General features: G+C 45.1%; 1 protein-coding gene across 2 annotated transcripts; it reads right to left on the bottom strand.

The window, feature by feature from the left end:
* Positions 1-4176: 4176 nt before the first annotated feature.
* THSD1 (thrombospondin type 1 domain containing 1) lies at positions 4177-24165 on the bottom strand. Of its 2 annotated transcripts, XM_088522179.1 has the most exons (5): positions 23928-24165; positions 22283-22419; positions 16606-17568; positions 8615-8773; positions 4177-5780 (listed from the first exon to the last, which is right to left on the bottom strand). In XM_088522179.1, the coding sequence occupies exons 2-5, from the start codon at positions 22338-22340 to the stop codon at positions 4402-4404; spliced, it is 2559 nt and encodes an 852-aa protein (XP_088378305.1). In that variant the 5' UTR covers positions 22341-22419; positions 23928-24165; the 3' UTR covers positions 4177-4401. The 2 variants fall into 2 exon arrangements, with proteins under 2 accessions (XP_088378305.1, XP_088378306.1); XM_088522180.1 differs by lacking the exon at positions 8615-8773.
* Between the last annotated feature and the right edge of the window lie 1444 nt (positions 24166-25609).

The following is a 25609-nucleotide window of genomic DNA, read 5'->3' as shown; positions in this document are numbered from 1 at the left end:
AAGCATGTTCTTTTTGCTATCTGTACTCTTCAAGGGTTACATTTTTCTCACTTTGTTTTTAATGGTCATTATCTGAGTTATGAGAGCATAAAAACAGAACCAAAAGGATGATGAGGAATTGGCCTTCCCTGGCGTCCCTTCATGAGGGTTTTACTTATGTCAGTAGCAGGTTTTTAAGCAGCTCTCTGTTGTCCTCTTTCCCACCCTCTGGCCTCAGAACAACCCTGGAGTGTGTGACTGGATTCCTTCCAGATGAGACTAAAGCAGACGATGCAGTGCAGCTGCTGAGGAGCGTCCGACTTGTTTTGAAGTAATCCCCCATGCCAGAGGCAGCGTGGACACCAGCTTTCATCATTATCACCTTCACGCCACACATCCACCGCCACAGCACACCGGTACTTGCTCATGCACACGCAGCTGATGCTGCCAACCAGACACAGATTACGCGGATTTTACTAAATTTAAGATGAGCACAGACACTTTCAGGAGTTCACAGAATGCTGTCATGATTCAGCTGTAGTTTCTTCTGCAACCTAACAGGCAACTTGGAGTTACTAAAGGGAGAAGAGAAGATGGAAAATGACTGAAAGAGGAGGCACACTAATTTCCCTGTCTCATTTAAGTGAAATGAAAAAATAACTCAAATGACTGAAAGAAATGAAGTACTGAAAACTTTTCTAAGAAGTTGTTAGTAACAGCTAAAAATTAGCAATAATATGACCCTGACACAAATCATTTTAACTTTCATGCTGTCGAATGAGCCTATTTTTTTCTGAGTTAAAATAATGATCTTCTAAACTTTTAAAAGAACTGAGTTCTTTTCCATTTATTTGCTTTTAGATCAATATGTATTCTATTTTGTATTATACATCCATGAAGTGTGAAATAAAGCCCTCTGAGTAGGACTTAGCACTTTGTATCTGTTTCTAAACGGTAGGACACTGAGCAGAGATTTGGGTGAAAAAGTCCTGCAAAAGCTGGTAGTACAAGAGATTTCATTCCTTTGTTGTTCCCTCTGGTGCTTCTGCACGTGCTGTCCTAGTTAGTTAGACAGTCCGTAAGGAAAGTTTAATTTCCACGGCTCAAGCATGTCCTAGAGACAGTGTTGAGACGTGGATATTCAGTGTGAAACTTGGTAGTTTTGGTTCCTCTGCTTTTTGGTCGCATTTTTCCTAGACTTCCCATTGCCTGCAAAGTGAGGCCCAGTGCCAGTGCTGCCATGTGTGGTGCTCCTTAAGCCTGTACCCTGACCAGGCTGTGGCTCGTCCTCTTTCCAAGCCCTGGCATTGACCCGCGTGGGCCTAGAGCAACATCTACGTCTCTGCAGTGAGGCTGCCCTTGTGAAGAAGGAGGCCTCGCTCATTCACTGCAATCTTAGACTTAGGCTGCACCTAGGTCCCCCTGATGCATTACAGCAGCTGGTCTCAATGTGGGCAGACACTGAGAAGGGGTCGCAGAAAGGGGCATCTGGCTTAGAAAAGGCTTCCCCTCCCTTGCTGCAAGTGCAGCACAAGGCAGGGCTCCCCTGAAGGTACAGGGTGTTGCAAAACTTTTTTTTTTTTTTTTTTGTTAATAGAAAGAATCATAGAATCATAGAATGCTTAAGGTTGGAAGGGACCTCTAGAGACCATCTAGTCCAACCCCCCTGCACACGCAGGGTCACCTAGAGCACGTGGCACAGGACTGCGTCCAAGCGGGTTTGGAAGATCTCCAGAGAAGGAGACTCCACAACCTCTCTGGGCAGCCTGTTCCAGTGCTCTGTCACCCTCACTGTTAAAAAAAATTTCCTTAAGTTTCTGTGGAACTTCTGATGCTTCAGTTTCTGGCCATTTCCTCTAGTTCTTTCGGTGGCCACCACTGAAAAGTGGCCAGCACCATCCTCCTCACTGCCTCCCTTGAGGTACTTATAGACACTGAGCAGGTCCCCTCTCAGGCTTCTCTTCTCCAGGCTGAACAGGCCCAGCTCTCTCAGCCTCTCCTCATAGGGCAGATGTTCCAGGCCCCTGATCATCCTTGTGGCCCTGCGCTGGACTCTCTCCAGCAGCTCCACATCCCTCTTGTACTGTGGAGCCCAGAACTGGACACAATACTCCAGATGCGGCCTCACCAGGGCTGAGTAGAGGGGCAGGATCACCTCCCTCGACCTGCTGGAGACGCTCTTCTTAATGCACCCCAGGATCCCATTGGCCTTCTTGACCACGAGGGCACACTGCTGCCTCATGGTCAACTTGTTGTCCACCATGAAGCCCAGGTCTTTCTCCGCAGAGCTGCTTTCCAGAAGGTCCGTCCAGACCGACGAGAGCAGAAATGCGACTAGCCAAACACGGAGAGCTACAGCCAAGCTTTCCTGCAGGCCAGAGGAGCATTTCCAGAGCGCTGTTGTGCAGCATGTTTGATGTCCCGTTTCTCCGGGGCTCCAGCAAGGCTCTACGGACAAGCTCGGCAGCTCGCTGCGCCGGTGGGAATGCGCTTCTGACAGCGGTGTTTCCCTTAGCACATGGCGGCACGAAATGGGAGCTGTAACTGCCTCAGAGGTCTCATTTCCAACTCATTCAAGATAATATAAAGGCAAGTTGCATTTCATGAGCTGTGGATCAGTCCTCAAGTGTGGACATGTTCTAAAATGCCGTTTTCTAATTAACTGGCATTTTAAGCTGCCAGGTAATGGGAATGCATACGTGGCGCTAACGCTGCGCTGGGGCCGCAGGCTGAGCTTCGCTCTTGAGGCTCCGAAGGAAGCGGCAACTCCCACCACGCTGCAGGCTGGATCCAGCCCACTGCCAGCAGCTGGAAACGTAACCCAGCAAGCACACCGGGAGCACGGGGCCAACACCGAGCTCCCTGCTCCTCGCAGGCTCCCGCAGCAAGCCCTGCCTCTGTGGGCATCCGCACACGATCTGTGACACCTCAAGGGGTGCCATCAGACTCACTAAAGCACAACCTGATATGGCTCTTTTAAAATTTGCTCGTTTGGAGAAAAAGTTTAAGTTTGCAAATGTATCTTTCCCTTCAGAAAACCAGTTTTGAGCAAGGTAACAGGCTCTAGCCAGGGCACTGAGCACATGCCATGTTGGCCTTCACACCCAGGATGGGCTGAACGGCATGTGGGGCTCAGCCCTTTATGGGAGCGCTGTTTTACAGCTAACAGTTCTCTGCCTGCACCTCCCTTCTCTCGTTCAGTCCTCAGGTGCCAGCATCTTCTTCTTTTCCGCCCGTAAGCACGCCTCGCAAACCCTCTGAAGAGATGGTTATTCTAATAGATGGCAAGACAAGTGTCTGAGTCATTCTGGCTGCCTGAACTCTGTCTCTGCTGTCTATAGGGGTTTTTAATCCAGATCTGAATATTTGCAGCAGTGTCTAATTGCCAGTTTTTCATCTCTGACTTTACAGCATGAGAAATAACAATGTAACTTTTGTAATTCACCATAAGGTTCTCCAGGAATCATCAGATGCTGTTAAGCCCTTCTCCTTTTTGCTGGCAAAACAGGTATCTATCAAATAAATGTGTTGTTCACAGGGTTTGTTCATAATTTATTTTGAGCTTGCTATAGCAGTATCACTGTCGACTTCTTTACACACACAAAAAGAAAACATTTAACAAACATAAAGATGATTACAGAAGGGATGGGAGATTAAACAGGTCTCTTTCACAGGGGCTTAAATGCTCCAGTAATATTTCTGTAAAGGTTAAAATCTCGTAATCAATTTTCCTTAGCCCTCTCATTGATTTCCTGCAGATATTTGTACATCACTGTGTTTTCTTTATATAAATATTGGCGGAAATAAAATATCAAAGTCCTGAATGATGAGAACCACCCCCTCAGTGCATACCAGGCATTCAGTATCGATTGCCTGCAACTTCATCCAAACGGCTAGAAGAGACATCACCACATGACTGACTGGAGCAAACACAACCGATCAGCGAAGCTCCGGAATCTCTACAAAAGAAACAATGAAAACTGCCTCCAACTTTATGTTTTCTAAATGGAAAATAACTCTCTAATTAGTACTGTTGTTTGACGATACTGGAGAACGGATGTTTCTGGACATCATAATCTACCGGCACAAGGTCCACAAGGCAAGAGAGGGGAGATCGATGGGATCCACGGTGGATGAGGAACGAAACGTAACACAAAGCCTACTAGATCATTCCTGTGTCAAGCCTTCATTATCATGTGCTTTCCCAGGGTATTATGCATGTATTTTACACACACACATACACAAAATAATTACATGGAAGCACTTTACAGTAATTAGAAAGGAATGTGTTCTCACAAGTCAGACTTGGGGAACTCCCTCCTTTTCCCAATGGAGCGAACGTGATCCCTTTGCTCCTCCCAGCAGAAGCCAACAGATTTTGCAAACCCTCTCGTGCCCTCCTACAGGGTTACACCGAGTTGCTCAGATCACCAGCTTCTCAACGCTTAAGGTGCTTGCTTCATCCTCTTCATTAGAGCCAAAATACCCAGGGAGGTCAATCATCTGTTGCTCTGCCTCGGTTAAGCCAAAAGTAGTGTTATCATAAAAGGCAAACTCCGGGTCCAGCGGGAAGCTCTGGCACTTGTCCTTTCGGAACTGGACGGGGCTGAGCGTTCGGCCTCTCTGCTGGGCGTCCCTGGCGGCCGCCGCCGCCGCTTCCTTGCGCCACGCGCCCCTGGGGTTCGGTGAGGGGCCCCTCTTGTTCCGGCCGGGCTCGGCTTTCTCAGCTGCCTTCTCCTGACTGCCGGGGTGGCGGTCAGCGAGCGGATCCAGCCTCTTCACCGGGGGACACGCTTTCTGATGGCACTTTGTGCCGTGGCCCTGCGCTTCACACGGCAGCACAGGGCAATGCGACTGATCCAGCTTTTCACAAGCTGCACTAGCATTTCTCAGTTTGGGCCTTGCCCTGTCTTCCAACCCCTGGTCCCATGTTCTGGTCCTGGAGCTATAGAGAGGAGTCTGTCGTGGTGTTAGGGTGGACATGCTTCTCTCCCTGAAAGGCCTGGCCTTTTTAGTTTCATGGAAACTGGCTGTTCTTCTAAAATGTGGGTTTCTGTGAGAGCCCCTCTCTGATAACTCTCCTCTGTTATCTTGGTGTTTGAAATGAGCTCTTCTTATCAAGGTCTGGGTAGGGCTCATTGCAGGATTGGCCTGCGAGAATGGAAAATCCAGCCTTGGGTTAGAGCTTTCACCCGGGAATTTGGGCTGACTGGCTGATTGGTCGAGAAATGGAGATTTGATCCTAAATTTGTTTGCTGCTGCCTCCTCCTGGTTTTCTGTGCTCAAGGGGAGCATTGTGGTGGCACCAAGAACTGTGTCTGTGAGAGGATTCTGAGAAACGTGGTACACTTTGGTGGTCTCCGTCAGGCCTTTCTTCTTCATCTCTTTCAGCTGCTGCTGTGCGAGGCGATAGCTGAAAATGGGAGGGATGATTTTTTGGGCGTTCGGCTGAAAATTCTCGCTTCCAGAGGCATCATCTTCTTGGGCAAGCGGAAGGCTTCGCCTGTAGGTCAGAGGGATGTTCACAGGGGCATCACCTCCTTCCGTGAAGCTGTCCCGCTGCTTGTTGCCCTGGCAGATGTTCTCCTCGTCGGAGTTCTTCCGGAAGCCGGGGGAATGGACGGAGTTTCGCCGCACGGCCGCGCTGCACTTGGGAGCTCTGCAGAGCTTCCTCCACAGCGTGATGAGAACAGTGGCAAAGATGATGAACAAGCATAAGGAGATGCCCGTGATGGTGACTATGTTATTGGCTTTCTGGTCTTCTTCTGGCTGGATAGAAGGTGGGGTGGGAGGCTTGATAGCTGTAAAAAAGAGCAAACAGGTTTGTCATGAAAATTGCATCCTCATCAGCTCCTCAGTGTCTTAGGAGAGCCACTTTACTACTAAGAAAAGTAACTTTGTCTGTCAGTAAGGTTTTCTCATTGTGATTATATCTGTCACAGAAGGACTGATCACTTTGGATTGGCAGAAGCAGATCTAGCTGCTTTAAATCAAGGGTCCTATAGACCTTTTAAATGTAATTATTACTTTTGCTTGTTCTGTCTGCTCCATTTAGCACTCCTAAATATATGTAAAATGAGATAATTATAATCCAGCATCATTTAAAGTATTTTGTAATGGCTTAAGACACTGTGAGAGTCACTGTTGTGAGCTCTGGATTTTGAAAAGAGGAGCATTACCGGTGGAAGTGTCACTTTTGCAAGCAATACTGTGAGAGCATGTCCTCTGCTGCAGCCCAGTTTCAGAGGACAAGGTGTTCTCCCCCTGCAGTAGGTTATTAGCTGAGAAAAGAAGTGATGGGGGTCTGTTTCTGTGACCCAGAACTGTATGACAGCCTCAAGAGCTCTGAGAAATCCTCGATCTTCACGTCACTTTGAGAGCTCAACATCAGCACAAAGACTGTAACAGCAGCACTGCCTGGTGAATCGTTCTGCTTAGGACCCCTAAAACTTACAGGTCCACTCAGCCTGCAACCCCCATGCCCTGGACACAGAGCAGGAGTGGCCCGAGCGGGGAATGGATACGCTCATCTGAGGGGAGACAAGACCAGCATTTACCCTGGTCCTACCCCTGGAGCAGAGCAACTCTTTCACTGCTCATCCTCCTCCCGGGCCTGTTTGCCCACAGGTCCTTATTTCCTAAAGACTCTGCTTTCCATCTGTAATGCACACTGTGTTGCATTACCTGGAGTATAAGCTAACGAGCTAGCATGCAGAATGGCTCAAAACAGGGCTTCGTTTTGCTTCTCTGCTCACCCCATCTGCCTCTGCCCCATGACTGTGCACTGGCTTCAGCGACTCAGCCATTTGCTCCATCTGCTGGACTAGTAACTGCACGTGTAACTGGGCCGGAACGGGCTGTTTTGGACAGTCTGCTGGGAGAGGGGGACGAAGACACTCCCAGCCCGAGATCACCCAGCACACGCGGCCTTGGGATCAGCGTGAGCTCACTGCTTGGGCAAGCTAGGATTTAAGAAACCACATGTGTGTAATACTATAGAGGAAGCAGCCTGACATGGGAGCAGGAGGATTAGAAACCACGAGCAGGAGAGAGGCGAGGCAATTTCTCCAGGTGATGCTACAGCAATGGGTGCAAACACGGGCTCTGCGCATCTCAGTTTCCTATAAAAACCCTCTTTATTTTTTTTTTTAACCCAGGGACCTTGATGGAATTTGAGGATTGTCCAGATCCACTCAGTGCTGTCATGTAGCATCTCCAAACAGCTTGCAGAGCACCTGCAGCTGTTCCCAGGAAGCACCACAGTTCCTGGGAAGCACCTATGTCTTAAGCTTGTTGCACCCCCGCACAGAAGGACTGACACCTCCAGGAAGCCCTGGGAATGGCTGGCACTTGTGTGTGTGCAAGGTGCAAACACAGATTGTGTGTCCTGCACATGGACAGCAGACCTAACGCTTCCCACAGGGAGTCTCAGAGCACAGCAGCCCTTGGCACTGGGATTGCTCTCAGAGCTCCACAAAAGTATGGCAAAACTGGCCAAAAAGGAGCCAAGATAAATAACACAATTCTGTGTTTAGGGATATACCCCTGCAGCAGGTAACTAGACAGCACAGAAAAGCACAGCTGGATATTGGCTTTAGAAAAACAACCACATCACTGATTTTCTCTGGTGTCAGCACACAGACCCTCCTCGGTCTGACAGAGATTGGCAGAGAGAGGGCAGGCTGCCCTAGTGCAGGTCATGAGCTCTAAACGGGGCCCCCACGCATCTGAACTGCTCCTCTCCTCTTGTGGTTTTAAGAAATAACCAAACCCACATGGTGGGCATTTTCTAGTCATTAAAACATCAAAAGTCTTCACAACAAGCTGTTAAAATATTCCAAGTCTTGAACGAACACTGACCAAATGCAAAGCCTGGCTCGATGGAGTATCATTTTTAGTACTCACCCTTGGCCTTGGTTCCATACCTGCCCACTGCTTGCAGTGCCTGCGTTCTTCGGCTGCTTTCATTCACAAACATCTTGAAGCTGGTTTAAGCCAACACCTCCATCAGAGGAGCAACCCTGCTCTGTTCCTGCTTTAGCTACGCATTGCCCTGCTCTGTTGTCCTTCCCTTCCAACGGCACAAGCACCGTGATGGCCATGTGAAAAGCAATTTCCCCAAATCCCCCAAATGTTCATACTTTTAGCTGGGTCACTACCACACTTCCCCGGTGTAAGGGACTCCTGTGGCACTTCCCACCTGACATGACCTGAGCAGAGTGCCCCCAGCACTGAGAGTTGAGCGCTGATCAGTCCCATCGAAGCAGAGACAACTTGAACGTCAGTTATGAAGCACATGGGGAAGCAGAAAGCATGGCCAAGCTGGCTAACCTGGCAGTGCTACCAGGTAGCATGCAGGTGGCATAAGGAAGCTGAAACCACTGAAACCACTTCCATGGCACATAGGGCTGCAGGAAGTCTCTTGCCGAGCCTGAAAGCCCCCTCTCTACCTCTCCCACAAACCATGAAGGCTCTAGCCCCATCCCATCAACCACAGAAACATGGCCCCCCAGAAAATCAGTATGACTGAAGAGATGGGATGATTCAGCTCCACACAGCTACTCTAACAACTCGCCTTTTGCTTTTACCTGGAAAGACACGTGAGCGCAGCGAAAAGCAAAGCGGAGCTACGTACCCCAGCACTGCTCGAGCGAGCACGTGGAGGTCTCCCTCGGCGCCCCGGCGCAGCCCGGCCGGGCCGGCCTCGACGTGAGACACTCTCGGAAGCGCTCGCGGACGCCGTCGCCGCAGGTCGCGCTGCACGGGCTCCACGGCTGCCACGCGCTCCACGTCTCTGCACACACAGAAGCAGTGAGGAACGCGCCTGCTTCGCTAGCTCGACAGAGAAAAGCACTCGACTGCCTTCTCTTATTTAAGAAACACAGCAATAAATAGACAGACAAACCGCAACATCAAAAAACAAGCAGTGTGCAGGGACATGCTCCGGTACCCATCAGAGTCGGGGCAAAGCTCTCCTGTTTCTTCCTCTCCTTGCTCCGGTGCCAGCCACGCTACACTGGTCTGTGAACCAAACCTGGCAGGATCTGCCTTGAGCCAATGGAAATTAACCCATAAATCTTCTCAACAGCTTGGTAATTTATATATTCATAGACTCCAATTCCTACCTGACAAATACTGTTTTTACACGGGGATAACTTCAATGACTTAGGTGTAGTTATTCCTGATTTATATGGACATGAAAGGAGGATAAACCTACAAGGCCTAATGAAAAGGCAATATTGTTTTTCCTCTTATTATCTTCTTAGCACATAAATGTGTTATTGAACCATTTATTTGACAGCTTACGGGTCCCTATTGTTTTATGGCTTATGGTTAGGCAATTAACTCAAGATGAAATTTTGAGGGTTTATTTATTTATTTAAAGAGGAGGCAGGCTCAGGTTTTAATGTTAAGTCAAATATTATCATTCTTTAAAGTAATGAAATCCATTTTTTGCTTAGATAACATCCTCATCCAGTGTTCAACATTCAAACTTCACAGCAGCGAGAAGCCAGAGACAGAAAGGGACTGTTTCTGCCAATAGTTGAAAACTGTAACGCTGAAATAGGACTATTACTTTAAATTCCAAAACAAAGACTAGGGACAATTTTTAGAGAGATGGAGCCATGTGGAACAGATATCCTGGGAACTCTCCTACGGGTCAGTTGACTTAAATGGTCTGGCTTTGAAATGTATGAGAAATAAAACAAAGGTCTATACCCAATTATTCCATTTAACTGCTCACAGATAAAACAGAAAATCAGATAAATTATACAAAATAAATCAGGTTTGTTAAGGCTTGCTCTTTTTTAACAGTTTATGATGCTGCTACTGCCAACACAGGTCATGCTACTGGATTTTATTATTTGCTCATTTTGCTGCTAGCACAGCACATAGTGCCTGATCAGTGAGCAATTTACAGTGCTAAAGGACTAGACAGTGCTTCATGACTGGAAATGGCTTTATGATTTCAGGCTATATCGGTTGCTGCATTGCTCATAGTATGTCATCATTTTTAAGGTCTCTAACAAAAACAAATGCAGCTGTGTTTTAATAAATATGAAATTTTAACTGCCTTGGGCCCTATCCCATGAATTTTTGCTAGCATGCCGGAAAGCAGCATGTTTCCCTATGAGCAGGGGGCTGCTCCTGCACACAAAGTTACTCACGTGTGTTGCAGGATGGGCATGGATGTGGCTCCCGAGCCACTGCAAGGTCACATCAGTCAGGGAGCAGAGTTACCAGTGAGGGCAGCAAGAAAAGCAACCAGAATAGCAGCCCCTCAAGGGCCTGCTGATCCCTTTTCTAAAATACTTAATGGCATGACGACACTTGGGAGTATCAAGATACTTCCATTGCTCTCAGGATCATGAAAGACTCCAGCAGTGTCACCCACTACCAGCAACAGCACCACACTCCCACCCATGGCAGTGGGAGATGGGGAAGCACAGACCTCCCCGCAGATTAATTTACTATGAGCAGCTGGGTCATTTAGTCCCTGTCATAACTCCCAGTGCGTGCACTAGTTCATTCATGTATCTCCATGTTCCCCATGTGTTTTAACTTCGGTTAATTACAGTCAGACATAGGGCCAGATCCATCAGGGTGCCGAGCGCCTCCGGTGCTACTCACTTCCCTGCGTTCGTGCCTGTGGGCTTCAACGTAAAACAATATTTAGGATAAGCAATTCTCTAACCTTGACGTCAGACCTACCATAGCTCCGAGGCACTTCTCACTGACTTCAGCTTCAGCCAAGGGCAGGGTTCCTTACCAAAAACACTTGGCATCTGTAGCTTTGGGGCTAAGACTGAGAACCTTAAACAACAGGAGAGCAGGAGATTCTCCAGCTCCTGAGAAAGATGGAGATTTAAGCTTCTGCAGCTTGCTCTGCAACCTCTTGCAATTACCAAAGCGTAGAAGAAAATAAAACACAGTTATTCTTCCCCAAGGAAACAAAATAATTAACCTCCATTTAAGACGAACGGATCCACAGTGCCAGGGGAGAAAACAGAAGGCACGTACCACAAACTAGCTCTATTAAGTATGAAAATTTTCATATACAATTGAGGAATCTATTGCCAACATGAAGACATCTATCTGATGAGCTAGCTTGAAATAGCTGACAATTCTGCCAACATGAAGGATAAACGCAATTAACTGCGTTAACTGTCACCCTGCGTGGTACCTCCCCTCAACTTCCCGTGTTCCTCGCTGGCCTGGTGAGAACTAGAGCATGTGGAGCCACCCCTGGCACAGCAGCAAGGGATGCTCAGCCTCCCCCCGGCAGCCTGTGACAGCCTTGAGCACTTCTACAGGACCACGGGTCAGGGACAAGAGCACTGATGATTTTCAGGCTACTCCAGCCTGGAGGGTTGCCAGCTATTTGTGGCACTTGGGATCACATCCCAGGCGCTGGGACTGGCCGTGCCTGCATTTTCCACAAATATGAAGCCTGGGAGCACTGGAAGGGTGGCATGCTCCAGCAGGTTACTGCTTTGGACTAGGATCCCTTTCAAAGAAGAAAACCCAGACTCTGCCTGGGCAACTCACAGTCTTTCCTTCACAAATGGGCACCTTTAAGACATGCAGAGACACAGTCTATAAATCCTTTTAGAAGCTAAAATGAGTCCCAGTGGGTCCGTAACACTAGATACATCTTTAAAATGCTGCAGATGTAGAGATAAGGAACTCACTGCTGCAAATGAAGCAGAACTGGGCTACAAACAAGGGCTGGTAGATGCAGCCTCTTCGCATCAGCCTGTTTTTAAAGAAATGCAAGCAGATGTGGATTCAGGCATTAGGACTAATTGGTCTCCAGATTTTCCTACAGATAATAGGCAGGTCTGATGTATACGATGTTATTCAGGGAGCAAGAATTTGATGAGAGCTTAGATTCCTGCCTTTCCTCTGCATGCTCTACTTAGTCCTTCCCCCACTGACTACTTCTCTCTTCAGAAGGGCTTTCTCCTACTTGCCTCTCCCTCTCCCTTCTTTTTGTCCTGTTGCTCTGCTCTGTGGCTCCTTTTTGATACCTAGAAAAGTCACAGAGAGGAGGTAACTCAGCCCCGCTGTAAGGAAGTGCAAGAGACCTCATTGGGAGTTACACCAAGGTCAAAATTTGTCTCCAGACCATAACTAAAAGAAAGCTAATTAATTCTGGAAACAACAGAAAAAAATATGCTCATTTATATGCCAATATGCTACCAATCAATTTCATCAGAGTTGTCCCAACTGTTTCCCACAGGATATTGGCTAGAGGTAGAGCATCTTCCTAAAGAAAGCAGAAGTCCCACTGCTGGGGACATTCAAATCTCAACTGAAGGAAGCACAGAGCTTCCAAAGACTGAGCTTTCAGCAGTCCTGGATAAAATGATCTAACGGAGTTTTTTTATCTCAGACATTCAAATAATCCAGTCAAACAGAGAGAAAAAAATAGCTGTATGATTCTCTCTAAATCATCTGCATGAAACAGTTAGCACCCCGCTGAGATGAATGAAGTGACTCACATTCTGTTATTTTTTCACGGGTTCTCCAGCTGGAGTCTGCAGAAAGCTGCACAAGCGTTGGCACACATTTAATAGATATATTCCCCACATTTAACAGATATATTCACAGTCTTAAAAAGCTGAGGCTTTTTTACAACACTCATTTTGAAGCTGATAGCCCCTGCTGGAAGAGCTGGCGTTCTACCTTGTTCAGGGTTATCAGGAGCCTTCTGCTTCCTACTCAAGGCACAAAAAGGGACTCTTTTTCTGCTAGCTGTACAAAATCTTTCAGGAATGAAGTAGGATGGATAAAGGGTCATAAATATCAGTGTTGAAAAATGGCTGTTGTAACACAAACTTTATCTCCTCCTCTGTGGTTCAGATGAAGATAATTTTAATGATTTAGGAGCGCTAACCTTTTACAAGGCAGTATGATCATATCGGAATAATAAAGCATATGCTAAATGGAGTAAGAACTGGCTGAGTGGCAGATTTGGTCTGTAACTGTCAACAGAAAATCATCACTGAGTGGGGATGCATTTGGAGAGATTCCAAGGGGATCACTGCTAGGCTTAATGCTATACAATGTTTCCTTCACTGACAAGAAGGTAAATACAAGATCGTTAGTGAGAAAATATGCCACTACTGCGGTGAGGTAAGTAGACAGTGCAATTGCATGGAGCAATTACATGGTAAATCGAGACAAAGCAAAGTAGACTTTAAATCACCAAATGCAAAATTACACAGACAAGAGAGGGGAATAGAAATTAGACCCACAGACTGGTAGACTGAGCACTCAAAGGTCAGGTGTAAACGGAGCTGCAGAGGAGTTCACAGGGTAAAAAAGCTGTTGTGAAATGAACTAATGCAACCTGCGCAAATACGGGCAGCAGAGCACTATGTGGGAGTAAGGAAGGTGCTGCTGCTCAACAACATTGCTGAGAGGGACATCAGAACACTGCAGCCAAAGCAGGGGTCCAGGCTGTCCAAAACGGACTGTTAAAAAGCGGAAAGGGAGCAGAAATAAGCCAGAAAACTAACGAGATCCTAAAGAAAATGCTTCCCAGTTAAAGACTAAGCCTTTTCAGCTTACTAAAGGCACTGGGATTATCTGATAGGACTAGTGCAGTTTGGACATGGAAGCGCCTTCACACGGGAAAGACCGGGGATACGAAAAGCCCTCCCATCTAGCAGAGAGCAGCAGGGTAAGAGCCAATCACTAAAGAATGAAACTAGATGATTTTTTTGTTGTTGCTGTTATAAATAATGCATGATTTCCTTTTCTTTATGAGAGGATGTGAGAGTGAAATTACCAGAAGGCTCTCAATTTTATGGTGTCTTCAGGGAGAGATGGATATCTGCCTGGAGGATGAGCTGCAGTTGAGTGCAGAGACCACGTGCGGGGCTCAGCTGGAGAGCGGGTGCACAGTGGTGGTCCACGCTGCACAGGGCCCACGTGCATGATGCCCACCCCTCTCCTGCCCTTAATCTGAGCAACTCCAGGAGGTCCAAAGCAGAAAACACCCGATTTAAGGGGAGATGCTTTTGCGCAGCAGCGGCACTTGCTACACAAATAGCCATTGGTCTACGAGCACAGCCCCAGACCGAGCAGCAGGCACCTCTCCCGGAGCGTCCTCCTGCTCTCAAATGCTGCCGCGGGGCTTTGAAGCCGGGTGCACACAGTCAAGCGTGCCGCGGTCTAATTAATTTCAGGTTGACATTTTATTTACAGTTCTGCTGCGTGGTTTTGCTTTCATCGGCTTTGTAGACTTGACACTTCCAGCTTGTCAGCTATTGACTTAAAGCCACTCTTCACCCATGTAGCCTGAGTTTTCTTTCAGCTGCAGCTGTAAATTTGGTGCTACTGTGCAACCCAGTGAACAAAGCAAGTGGCAGGGAGTCATTGCTCAAGGTGGATCTTATCAATTAAAACAGTCAAGTTCTGGGCACAGAAACCTATCTATGTCATATCCTAGGTATTCATCTATCAGGATAATTACTGAGATTGTATCGGGGTAACATCTATCTGCCACCCAGACACAAAGACGAAATTTGAATTTTCTCTTCCTCTCTGATTCAGGAAAATTATCTTGATTAAGAAAATAATATGTTTTCATTTTCCAAACGGGCTTAGTTGTGCCAAAGAAAGAGAGGGAGTGCCAGCAGAGAATACAGATGGAAAGTTAAGTTAAATAAATGAACTAGATACTGAGCTTGGCATGTGGTGAAAATAGAGGTCATTTTTAGTTTAGAGTGTCAATTAAAGATCTAACAGTTTTAAAATTCCTGCAGTAGTACAAAGCAAACGCAGATGGCACTAGAAACATAACTAAGGTAGGCCCTATCTCGATCGTGTCCTATGGAGCATATCCCACACTCCTGGTCTCCTGACTATCCCACTAGAGACCTACCCAGAAAGCGCAACGACTCCTTTTTGGCATTGTGTGGGGAGGTCTAACACATTGCTGATGAACATGAGCCCGTCACAGAACTCGAGAGCGTTCAGTTTTCCATCCCGGAGCGTAGCAGCACGACGCAGCCCAAGGCCAACCCCCTTGAGTGCCCTCTCCTCGAGCCGCCTCACCTCGAGGCCTCACGCAGGCCGAGGTGGGGGCGAGAGGCGGCTCCCTCCTTCCCCCACTGTGCTGCTGCCATCTTCAGCTTCTGTGCTCCCTTGAAATACCATCCCAGAACCTCTGAGGCTATGCTATATAAGATGTACACATATAAATAGAAGGTATAGGTATTTCTTACACAGGGTGAAGCAACGGGCTCAGGCTCTGCCTTGTGATCACTCCTGCTGCTGAACTGTGATCACTGAGACCCCTGGGCAGAGCTTTGGACTCCGTCAAACGGCGCTCTCCCAGAGCACGCCTGGTACCAAGGACATATGGGCCACGGGCTGTCTGTGGTTTGCAAGATGCATGAAGCTTATCTTTTCTATGGAAGTGACTCATCAAATCGCAGAATGGTTGAGGGTGGAAAGGACTTCTAGAGAGCATCTAGTCCAACCCTCTGCTTAATCAAGGTCACCTAAAGTGTGTTGCCCAGGACTGTGTTCAGATGGCTTTTGAGTATGCCCGAGGATGGAGACACCATAGCCTCTCTGGACCTGTTTCTCTGTCATCTTCACTTTAAAGAAATTTTCCTTTATGTTTAGAGAGAGCTTCCTGTGTTTCAGTTTAGGTCCACTGCCTCTCACCCTGCCACTGGAGAGTCTGGCCCCATCATCTTTACATCACCCTTTGGGTATTTATAGACATTGTTAAGATGCCCTGCCAGTCTTCTCCAGGTGGAACAGTCCCAGCTCCTTTGGCCCTTCCTCATACAGGAGATGGTCTAGTCCCTTAATCATGCTAGCAGCCCTTGCTGAATGTGCTCCAGTAACTAAGAAATTCATGACCTGGCAGCTGGCCTCATGGGTCAGAAAATGAACTGTGGCCTGTTTTAAACAGTAGTAGAGACATGGCCTGAAAGGCAGATGAACAAAAAAAAAGTAAGCTAAGAGACAAGACAGTGCCTTTTCACTATGTCCAAATCTTCATTAATCTAATAAAAAATATATCTCTAACAGGCAGACATCTGAAGTTCTACAATAAACAACTAGGGGAGAAGACACTTGGACAAGGATTCAGCTAACACACCTATCTTAGGGTAGGATGAATCATCCCTCTGAGATGCCTCTCTCTTTTGACTTAAAGAACAATTAGACAACTACTAAAGGTTAAAACATGGCTTTTGGATGCTTAAATGTAGATAAAATTAATCCTAACCTAATGTTTCCAATAGGCCAGATCTACTGTAGTAGCTTCTCATGGCACTAAGAGGGTAAAGTTTCAATTAGACTGGGACTATATATATATATATGTATACATGTGTCATTCAAAATGCCCCAAATGGTTCTGGCTGGTACTTTGTGTAATTTTAAACCATTATAGTTTACTACCTTATGTATCCCTCTGCTTAACAATCTACTCCATTTTATTGCCACCAAGGCATTACTATTATTTGGTATGGTATAGGAGACCCCAAAAAACAGCTACTGATTAGAAGACATTGTAATCAAATTCATTTATCTTTACCCATGTTGCTTCAGAAGAGCACTGATTTCTACTAAAAGATGACAAACATCAGTACAAACCCATATTCCTTTGGATCATCATACACTCCTTAACTCTGGTTGAGAAATGGCTTCGGTTTGAGAAACTAAAGAGGTCAAAGCAGTATTTGTTCTTCCCCACATCAAACAAAGTGCAGTTAAATTCTGTCCTGTTGTCTCCTGGGTGAATGGTGTTTTCATACAGCCAAGTTGTTCTTTGGCTAGGATGCTTGAGAGCCTCTTTATAGACAGCAATCTTTCCACTGGCAGAAGTGCATGGTGGAGAAACCACAAAGACCTGAACCAAAGTCTTGCATGTTGCTTCTGGTGCCACCACCAGTCGGTACCCAAATTTGTGCAGGAGGTCTATGGGTCCCATGGAGGCAATGACTGAACGTGTTTCTAGTGATCTCAGCAACACAGTGATATATGTTTCTTGACCAATAGGTGGGCAATCAAACTCTACCCACTGGGATCTAGAGAGCAAGATTCCTTTTCTAGTTCTAATGCCCAGTGTCTCATCAGAGCTTAGTTTTCCTAGTTCATAAAGAGTGCTGCTGAATATCACGTCCAGTGAAACTACCGTCTCCTTCAGGGCACACAACTGTTCATTTGTGAAAAGTCCAACCTGGAGGGAGCTTCCAAGGTCTGAGGTCTTATTCAAATCAATATGAAATACAGGCCATTGCACATGGAGGGGGGACGTTCTTCTTCCACTCCAGGGTCCATCACTACTATTATCTCTTGGAGAGACCATTCTGAACCAAAAGTCCCCAGCGCTCTTGAAGTAGAAACACTCAAACTCTACCATCCCGTGTGACTGATTTGCTGGAAGCTCTTTTCTTGCAATGATCTGGTTGGTATTGGCATCGAGCAATAGGATGGATGTATTCTCTGCTGTCATATTACCACCATCATAGTACTGATACTCCACAGAGACCGTGTCATTGCTGAAGGCTACATGATCTGGATGCTTCAAGAGGAGATATTCCACTTCACCGAGAACTGAAAGAAAATAATTCACAACAGTATTGAAAAACAGAGAGACAACTGGTCATTTATGGAATTTATGAAAGAAAATAAAGGTTTATAAAGTGCATATATTAGAAATGGTTCTCAAACTTTTTAACATGAGTTAGTTCACCTAAATAGCCCCTGGCTATACCAATTAAAGTTCACCATGTCTTGCTTTTGAAAGGACATTGTTTGGCACCACTTAAAGTCCACTGTGGTAATAACACGTACAGGAGGGGTAAAAAAAAATCCACATAAAATTAATTTCTGTGAGTAACCCAGGAGAATTCTCAACTTCTTTCACTCAACAGATTCTTGAGGTCCATTTGACAGTAGCCAGCTGTTGTTGCACTTACTTGAGCTGTAATTCAGCAAAAAGGACTGTAGTTTCTTAATGCAGAAGCATGAAAAATGGCCCTCAAATTAAATAAAATAGGAAGTCTACATGATGTTTTTTGAAGCCTCTTCTCTTGCTCTGTCTTATGAATCTTTCATTTTGCTCATTTGCATCACAGAGACACTTGAGTGAAAGAGCTGAAAATAACAGTGATGGTGACTGCAGCACTTTTCCTGTCTTAGATGTGGTGCAACATGTCTAAATGACATCATTTCATTATAAATGGGACAGTCTTTTAAAATTCATTTCTGGCATGTCCATGTTTGTGCAAGTTGCCAAATTACCCTGAGACATGCTGTAACTAGTGAGGATAGATGGTATCTAAAGCACTGGATTGGGAAGATCACATTTTGGTTCTCAGCTCAGCTAGTTTTCCTGCATTGCTTGGAACTTAAAGATTACACATATAGAAAGGTTATCAGAAAAATGGGAATAACATTCATATATGCCAGATATGAAATGTCCAAATATGAAATAAGACATCTTAATTAATTATCTGGGTAAAGGTCTCTGGGTCTTCAATGAAAAGTGCTACAGAAGCATAAAACCTCAGTTGAAGTCATCTGTTCATAAGCAGTATCAGCTAATAGTATGTGGACTTGTTAAATCTGCTACACACACTGAGATTGCCAAGACAAGCACTCGGCAGTCAGGAGTAGTAGGACTAATCACACATGATATTAGACACCTACCACTGTAAGCTCCCAGTTACCTTGGATTTGCTTCCTTGCCAGCAGGGAACGTCTTCAGGAAGCAATTCATCTCACCGGCTGCAGGCATTTATACCGGAGTGAGGAGCAGTGCATATTGGAAGAGCCTCTTGCTCCTCCTCAACTACAAGTGCCTACGGTAACGCATTCTGACCACATGCATACGCCTGAACAACACATGCACAGCCTTCCATGTAGGAATCACATATGCCTCATATATTTGTATTGTAACTCAGTCTTTAATTTGCATGGCTTAGTACTATTTATTCCAAAGGATTCTGCTTCATTTGGCAGATAGATGGTACTTGCTATCAGTGCGCTCTTTGATTCTCCTTCTTCAATGGGTGGTCCCATGTTTTATTGACCATACACCATCCAAAATGCATTTTGACAATAAAAAAAAAAATCATTTCTCCTATGGAGTTTTCTATTGAGCTCTTATCATAGTACCTGATTAGTGCGTGAGAAATATTAACGAGCTTGCAAGCTTGCAAAGTTCTTGAAAAATGAGGGGATGATGCTATTCTTGTTTAGTGTGTTAGCAGCTAAAGCACAGGCACAAGGGTGAACACTGTCAAGTATCAACTAATTCTGGATGCCCTATTTAAGAAACCTAGAGCCTGGTTTTCAAATGCAACAATCTTATAGCCATCCCAAGCTGGCTCCCGTTGATCTCAGCTGCAGTGTGGCCCCATGGCTTTTCAGAAACCTGATCTCAACTTGGACATGCAGACAGCAACAAAGTAACCCTGAACACATGTGAAATACAGGTCTGGATGGTTTGTCCCGGATTGCATTCTCCTTGCTCCTCAGCATTTAGTTCTGCCATTTGTGCCTGCCCACATCTCCCAGTGCCGCTCCCTCAGCTCCTACTGTCACCCCCATCAGTCTCTGTCAGGCACCTTCTCAACTCCATCCTCCTAGTGCTCTGATACTCCAAACCCAGGTGACATCCCACTTATTTCCCCTATGGTTCTGCTACCTTACCCTGCTCCTTGGACCTGCTTTTAACTCCAACAAGTTCCTGCATACCTCCAGCATTCCAGAGAGAAGAACAAAAAGCACAGAGCAAACAGTCTTAGTGCCTGATGTTACGATGAGGGGACTCTGCTATGCTGGGCTGGAGCACACACAGGATTGCACAGGGCTGGCAAGAGGAGCCATGGGAGCCGGGGCACGCTCAGCCCTTTGGAGAACTTAGCCACAAATGCAGCTACCAGGCCTTGGAACTGGAACAAGTTTGGGCAAATCTTTATAAGGACAGTGAAAGACAACTCACAAATATGTAAGTTTCTGTAAGCATGGTTGAGTTTCCCAGTGAAATGGTTGCAAGTCACTTTTTTGTTATTCTTGTTTCTTTAAACACAAAGTGTTGTATTTTTCTTCAAAGGAACCGGCCAGACCCATCTTATGTGAAATAATAATAGAGAGAAAAAAAAAAAAAAAAGATGCCAAAAACCTAGCACGGGCAATTTCAACGTCAAGGTTTAATTACTTTTTTTTTCAAAACCGCTCAAATAATAGTAACCAAAAGCACTAATGTCTGTGCCTGCAGAATTAGAGAATAGTAATTCTGTACTAACTCCCTTGCACTTTTTTTTTAATCTGCATCCCCAGGCAGGAGAACTACCACGTAGCTCTCTCCAACCCTACTGCGAATCCCTTGGGAAGTGAGAACCCTGAGCATTACCAGGGGATGTCCCCAGTGCACTGCAGAGCTCTGGCTGACACAGCCCCAGTTCACAGCAGCCCTTCTCCCATCTTTGTCTAATAACACAAGAACTTTGCACTCGGAGGGGGCTCCTCTAGTGACCTGCAACGCTCTGAAAGTCACTACTCAAAAGAAGCCAGTTTCCACGCTCTGTTCTTCCAAGAGTCCTTCAGCCTGCTGGGCAGACATGACCACATCGCAAGCCAAAACTTGGTCCCAGTTGTTTGGACAGCTGATCATGAGCAGCTTTCAGTGCATTTGTATATTTTTGGTTGTCATTACAATGGTCTTCCACTGAATGGAGTCTGGCTGGGGCGCCAACAATCTGCCAGCAGAGTCTCTACAAAGACCTCGGTCTTAGAAAGATCAAAAGGAAAAGCTTGATTCCACTGAAGAGTGAGGAGAATTAATTGAGCATGTTATTTTGATATTTATTTATTGCTAAATTGTGTTTAAGCCAACTTGAATTGTGACGTTGAGTTGGACATGAGACACCGGTAGCTCAGAGCAACAAAGAACAAACACGCCAGAAACACTGATGAGAAATAAGAAAACTGTTTTGTTGCTGTTGTTTTCTTTTTTTAACTTTACAGTAATTTTCTGGGGTACACTGGTACATTTATAGAGCAGTCGACATAAAACAGAGAAATAGATGGGCAATATAGTTTGGAAGTTATATTCTGAATTACGGACTGCTCTTTGGGCATCAGTACTGCAAAATATGACATACCTACAGTTTTCAATAGAGATTTAGCTTCCTTCTAGCCTCTTATTCACAATAATGTCTTTCACCTCTGACACAACTAGCCATGCATGCCTGCAGGAGCGGCTCACTGAGAACTCGAGGATCCTGGAAACATTCACCTCACTGTGAATTCGGTATGCACCTTCACTGTGTGCATCCCACTGTGCAGCACTCCCAATTTGGCTGGTTAACTTTGTCTGACTAAAATAACAAACAACACTAAGTCAGACAAGTGTCTCCACTTCTTTTGGACTTAATTTAAAAGATTGCAGCTCTGTTCTCTATCCCTTCTAGTGATCACTTGCTCTAGTGCAGAAATTGAGCAAGCATAGCGCCATGAATAGCAGAGCATATTCAATATTCATAATTACCTAAATAATAGACTTTTCGCTTAGCTCAGCTAGCCGCTGTAGGCTTCTTGTATAGTTAATGTTGAGAAATGGGCACTTGAATGGCACAGTCCTCCCACCCCGGTGTGGACACCTGCAATGTACCAGGTGACTAGTTGCACACCAAAAGCACCTATTTCTCTCTGTGATGAGGGGATCCAGCATGACCCAGCTCAGATGCACCCTTCCACAGAACAGACATCTACACTTGAGCGAGACGAAACTTCCCTTTTTCAGCTCTATCTACCCACTGCCTAGATATCCTCAGGTCTTAGGTAGGATCCTAAAATGAGAGGCTGTGTGTAGCCACTAAAGTGCCCTCGCTTGCAGAGGAAGAGAGGTGATAATTCATGTCTACCCCACTGTATATGAGCTTCCTCACACTGACAGGCTCTAGCACTCCGCAGAACTTCACCCATGGTGCATGTGCATTTAATGAATGTTATAAAATACAAGGCGTACAAGAGCAGAGCAGTTACCGCTTCTAACACAGCCAGTCACACATTTATCATGTTTATTTCTTTGGGCACATTAACAGCAGGAAAGGTTCCTGCCACTCTGATCCAAACGTGCAATTTATGCGAGTCTTATTTTCCACCTACCTTTTGCATAAGATCTAGAGTCAACTCTATGCATATCAGAAATGTGCTCTTTGGCAGGCCTGTTTCTACAGATCATCTGGTAACAGCACCATCCAAAAATACTCTGTGAATAAGAATCTCTCAGTATTCCCTTTATAGATCTAATACTCACCATAGTCACAGAGCACTACTAACAATAGATTTGAAAAATCCTTCAACATCTGTTTCATTCTGACCAGTGAGATCCAAGGTCCTTTTACTCCTCATGTCCTTCTTGAGCTCCAAAGGGCAGGCACTTCTCAAGAACACCTGAAAGGTAAAGAGGCAAAACTAAGTTGACTTTGCTTCATAAAATACGTGAAAGAAGAAGTCTCCTTCATAAGTAAAATCACTCACTGTGTTAACTAACACTTTTTCTCCTATTTATCTAGGAATTATTAGCATGGTATTAATAGATCTGATTAAGTGCAACTACAATGCACTGTACAATAAAGTTACACTCTTAAAATATCAGCTCCTGAGCCAGAACGACAAAGATAGGTCACAAGGATTTACCTTCCTCCTGCAGTAACTGTTGCTGTGCAAATCCTACTTGAAAATCAAGATGAGTCACAGCAAAAAAAAACCCGAGTATTTTATAAAAAATGTAAAAAGCATTTATTAGTTAAAAGTAAGTCTACCACCACAAGCAGTCTGACTTCAGCACATGTAGATATTGGAGGTTTAGTGCTGCTACACAATTCACATCACTTACTGTCAACTGACCTCAAGCGTGAGAGAGACCCACTTCAAAAACATACATTGTTTCAGTTCTCAAATTGTGCTGTTATTCAGGCCTAGCAACATATTTAATAATTTTACTATATCTACAGTTGCCTTTTATGTCATGCAGACTGATCAGATGGAGAAGGTGCTAACTTTACATTTCCTGCATATATTTTTAAGTTTGTATTCTCCACATTCTTTTGCAAAGTTTTTCTTATACTGCATTTCCCTCACTTTTTTTTTTCCTTCAAATTGTGCAGATTAAAAGAATCACAGTTTTATTTCAATGTACTTTAAACAAGCCCTTTATGAGTCTCAAAACAATCATAAAAGAGGTTGGAAGCACAAGGAAAACAGCAAAAACAACTCAAAAATAGAAGTAAGGGAGAATCTAAAAGGAAAAGACCTTGCCCAAAGGAACCATTCTCAAGACACAAGAATTGCACTCATTTGTACTGTACAGGAGTGTCAGAAAATCAGAGCCCTACTGTGCTCAAACATGCAAGTTCTTGTTCAATAAAGCTTGCAGTCTAATTTTATGAGACAAATTTGGCACTGGAGCAGGCATAAGTTAGGAGAGTGCAAAACTCAGAATATTTGAAGCTGGAAGTGACCTCTGCACAATGTAAATATAAAATAAAAGAACCAGTTATGACACAGTTCAGGCACATTCGAGGAATCATAAAAGTAATGAGCTATTTCAACAATAAGATTGTTAAACTTGTTGGACTAAAATATAGGACATATTTTAAAAAGCTTCTTAAATTTTTTTGTTATCCTCTCCCATATTCTCAGTGCCAATTTTCTCTATGGATTCTCTTATGAACATAATTCAAGTGGCTGGAGATAGTTTCTAAGAAAAGATTATCAGTAGCATGTGTGGCTTTGCCAAGGCGAGACCATTGCAGTAAGAGCTGCACATATTTGAAGGAAATAACAATCACCTCACCCATGAGCTTGACAAGGCTCCAAAAGGGGAATTAGATAGCGACAGCAGCACCAATAACACCCACTACTTCATTTGATACGGCGTAAATTACAGGCATACGAACCTTATGCCTCAGGACACTGGTAGACTGTTAACAGAGAGTGGTTAAGAATCACCTCGTCCCAGGGGCGAGCTGCTCCGTAATTGCCAATTCCAAGCAGTTCTGAGTTCTCCTTCCAGCATATGGTACCGGCTGCTCCTGTCGGGGACAAGACACCCTATCAGGGACTGAGCGTACCCACGGTCTGCTAATTCATTTCATTAGTCACCATTAATTATTAAACTGGGCATTTTCTGAAAAAAAAAAAAAGAAGAAAGAAACCACAAAGAATCAAAGTGATCTAATGAAGAAAAAGCAGGTTTCACACAAAGAAATGTCATAGACGGGACCCACATCATAACCACTTAAAGAAAATAATAGAGGTTATGTGGCATTTTCAAAAAACACGCTGAACTTAAGAGGAAAAAAAAATGTTTTATGGGAAACAATCATGAACATGCTAAAAGATCTAATGGATACTCTCCATTTCTGGTTTTCCTGACTGTATTATTTCTCAAATGTTTTCTGCAAATATTTTTTTTAAACAGTCACGCACTGATGGATAAAATTCATATAATCTTAATCTCTGTGTAATGAGTCACACACTGTAGAAAGGAAACAAAGGTACTGAAGGAAAAGCAAATCCTAGGGAAGAAAGGAGAAAGGCTGAGTGGGAGGATACTGTGGAGATAGTTGCCATACATTTTAATTTGTGCATGTCAGCTTGACAGATGGAAAGACAGCGTGGTTCATGAGACAGGGCACTGCGGGGAGACACAGGAGACCTGACTTCTGTTCCTAGCTCTGCCATTGTCAGATATATAATGTTGGTAAATTGCATCATTAATCTGCTCCTCTCCTTCCCATCTCTCCTACTCTGTATTTACAGCGTAAACGCTTCAGGAAAGGGAGTCTTTCCAAGCAAACTCGTGGATAGAGCCTAATACCTTTGGGCCTTTGGGTGCCTGGGTAACACAGATCATTTCATTAACCAAAAATAAAAACAAACCTTCTTCCCTTTCACCTCTCTTACCTTGGTTCCCTTCAGAAGGGACACGGTAAACGTGTAGAACAGTGTGCTGGAGCTGACTTCCCAAAGCCACTCCGTGCAGCTCGGGGAGGCCGGCCCTGCATCGGCTGGCACGCTGCGAGCGGCGCTCTCGGGGCTCCCCTGCCCAGCGCGACGCACTAGGGCAACCCCCACTTCTAGTTCCTCATTTCCCCCCTCCTTCTCCTCTCTTTCCCCATACGCTCCTCTCCTCTCATTTTCTCTCATTTTCCTTCCTCTCCCTTTGTCTCAGTTTCGTACATAGATTGCACTGACCTACAGGCCCTGCTCAGATTTCCCCCTTCTCCTCTCGGTCTTTCTCCCTAAACCAACTTCCTCCTGGAATTCTTCTCATCTTAAAAATTCCCTACATTTTTGCCTTCTGCTCTTCTATTGTTCCCCTTCTCCTACTCAGATAAGCTTTGCTTTTCAACGCAGACAGTTTATTCAGATCTTTTATATTAAGTTCATTAATTTGACGAGATGAAAAATGATCCAACAGAGGCCATGATCAGACTTTGAATAAAAGGCTTTTAAATTTATTACTTTAGGGGTCTAGCATGGGCTAAGACCCCCTTGTGCGAGATGCTGCAGAAGCAGTGACATGAAGGGATGCTTTCTCTTCCAAAACAGGGTAAAATGGGCTGCTTGGAACGGA

This window comes from Tinamus guttatus, unplaced genomic scaffold, assembly GCF_059628265.1.
Source record: "Tinamus guttatus ecotype Peru unplaced genomic scaffold, ASM5962826v1 Tinamus_guttatus_pri_ptg000150l, whole genome shotgun sequence".
Lineage (NCBI taxonomy): Eukaryota > Metazoa > Chordata > Aves > Tinamiformes > Tinamidae > Tinamus > Tinamus guttatus.
This window is presented reverse-complemented; position numbering and strand designations above follow the sequence as displayed.

Bases quoted from the DNA above. Each gene is read 5' to 3' on its own strand.
- THSD1 (XM_088522179.1), bottom strand. From the start codon at position 22,340: ATGAAACAGATGTTGAAGGATTTTTCAAATCTATTGTTAGTAGTGCTC. The intron at 8,774-16,605 runs GTTTGTACTGAT...CTGTGTGTGCAG, and splicing joins GATGATCCAAAGGAATATGG to AGACGTGGAGCGCGTGGCAG. The intron at 5,781-8,614 runs GTACGTAGCTCC...TCTTTTTTACAG, and splicing joins CTCGCTCGAGCAGTGCTGGG to CTATCAAGCCTCCCACCCCA.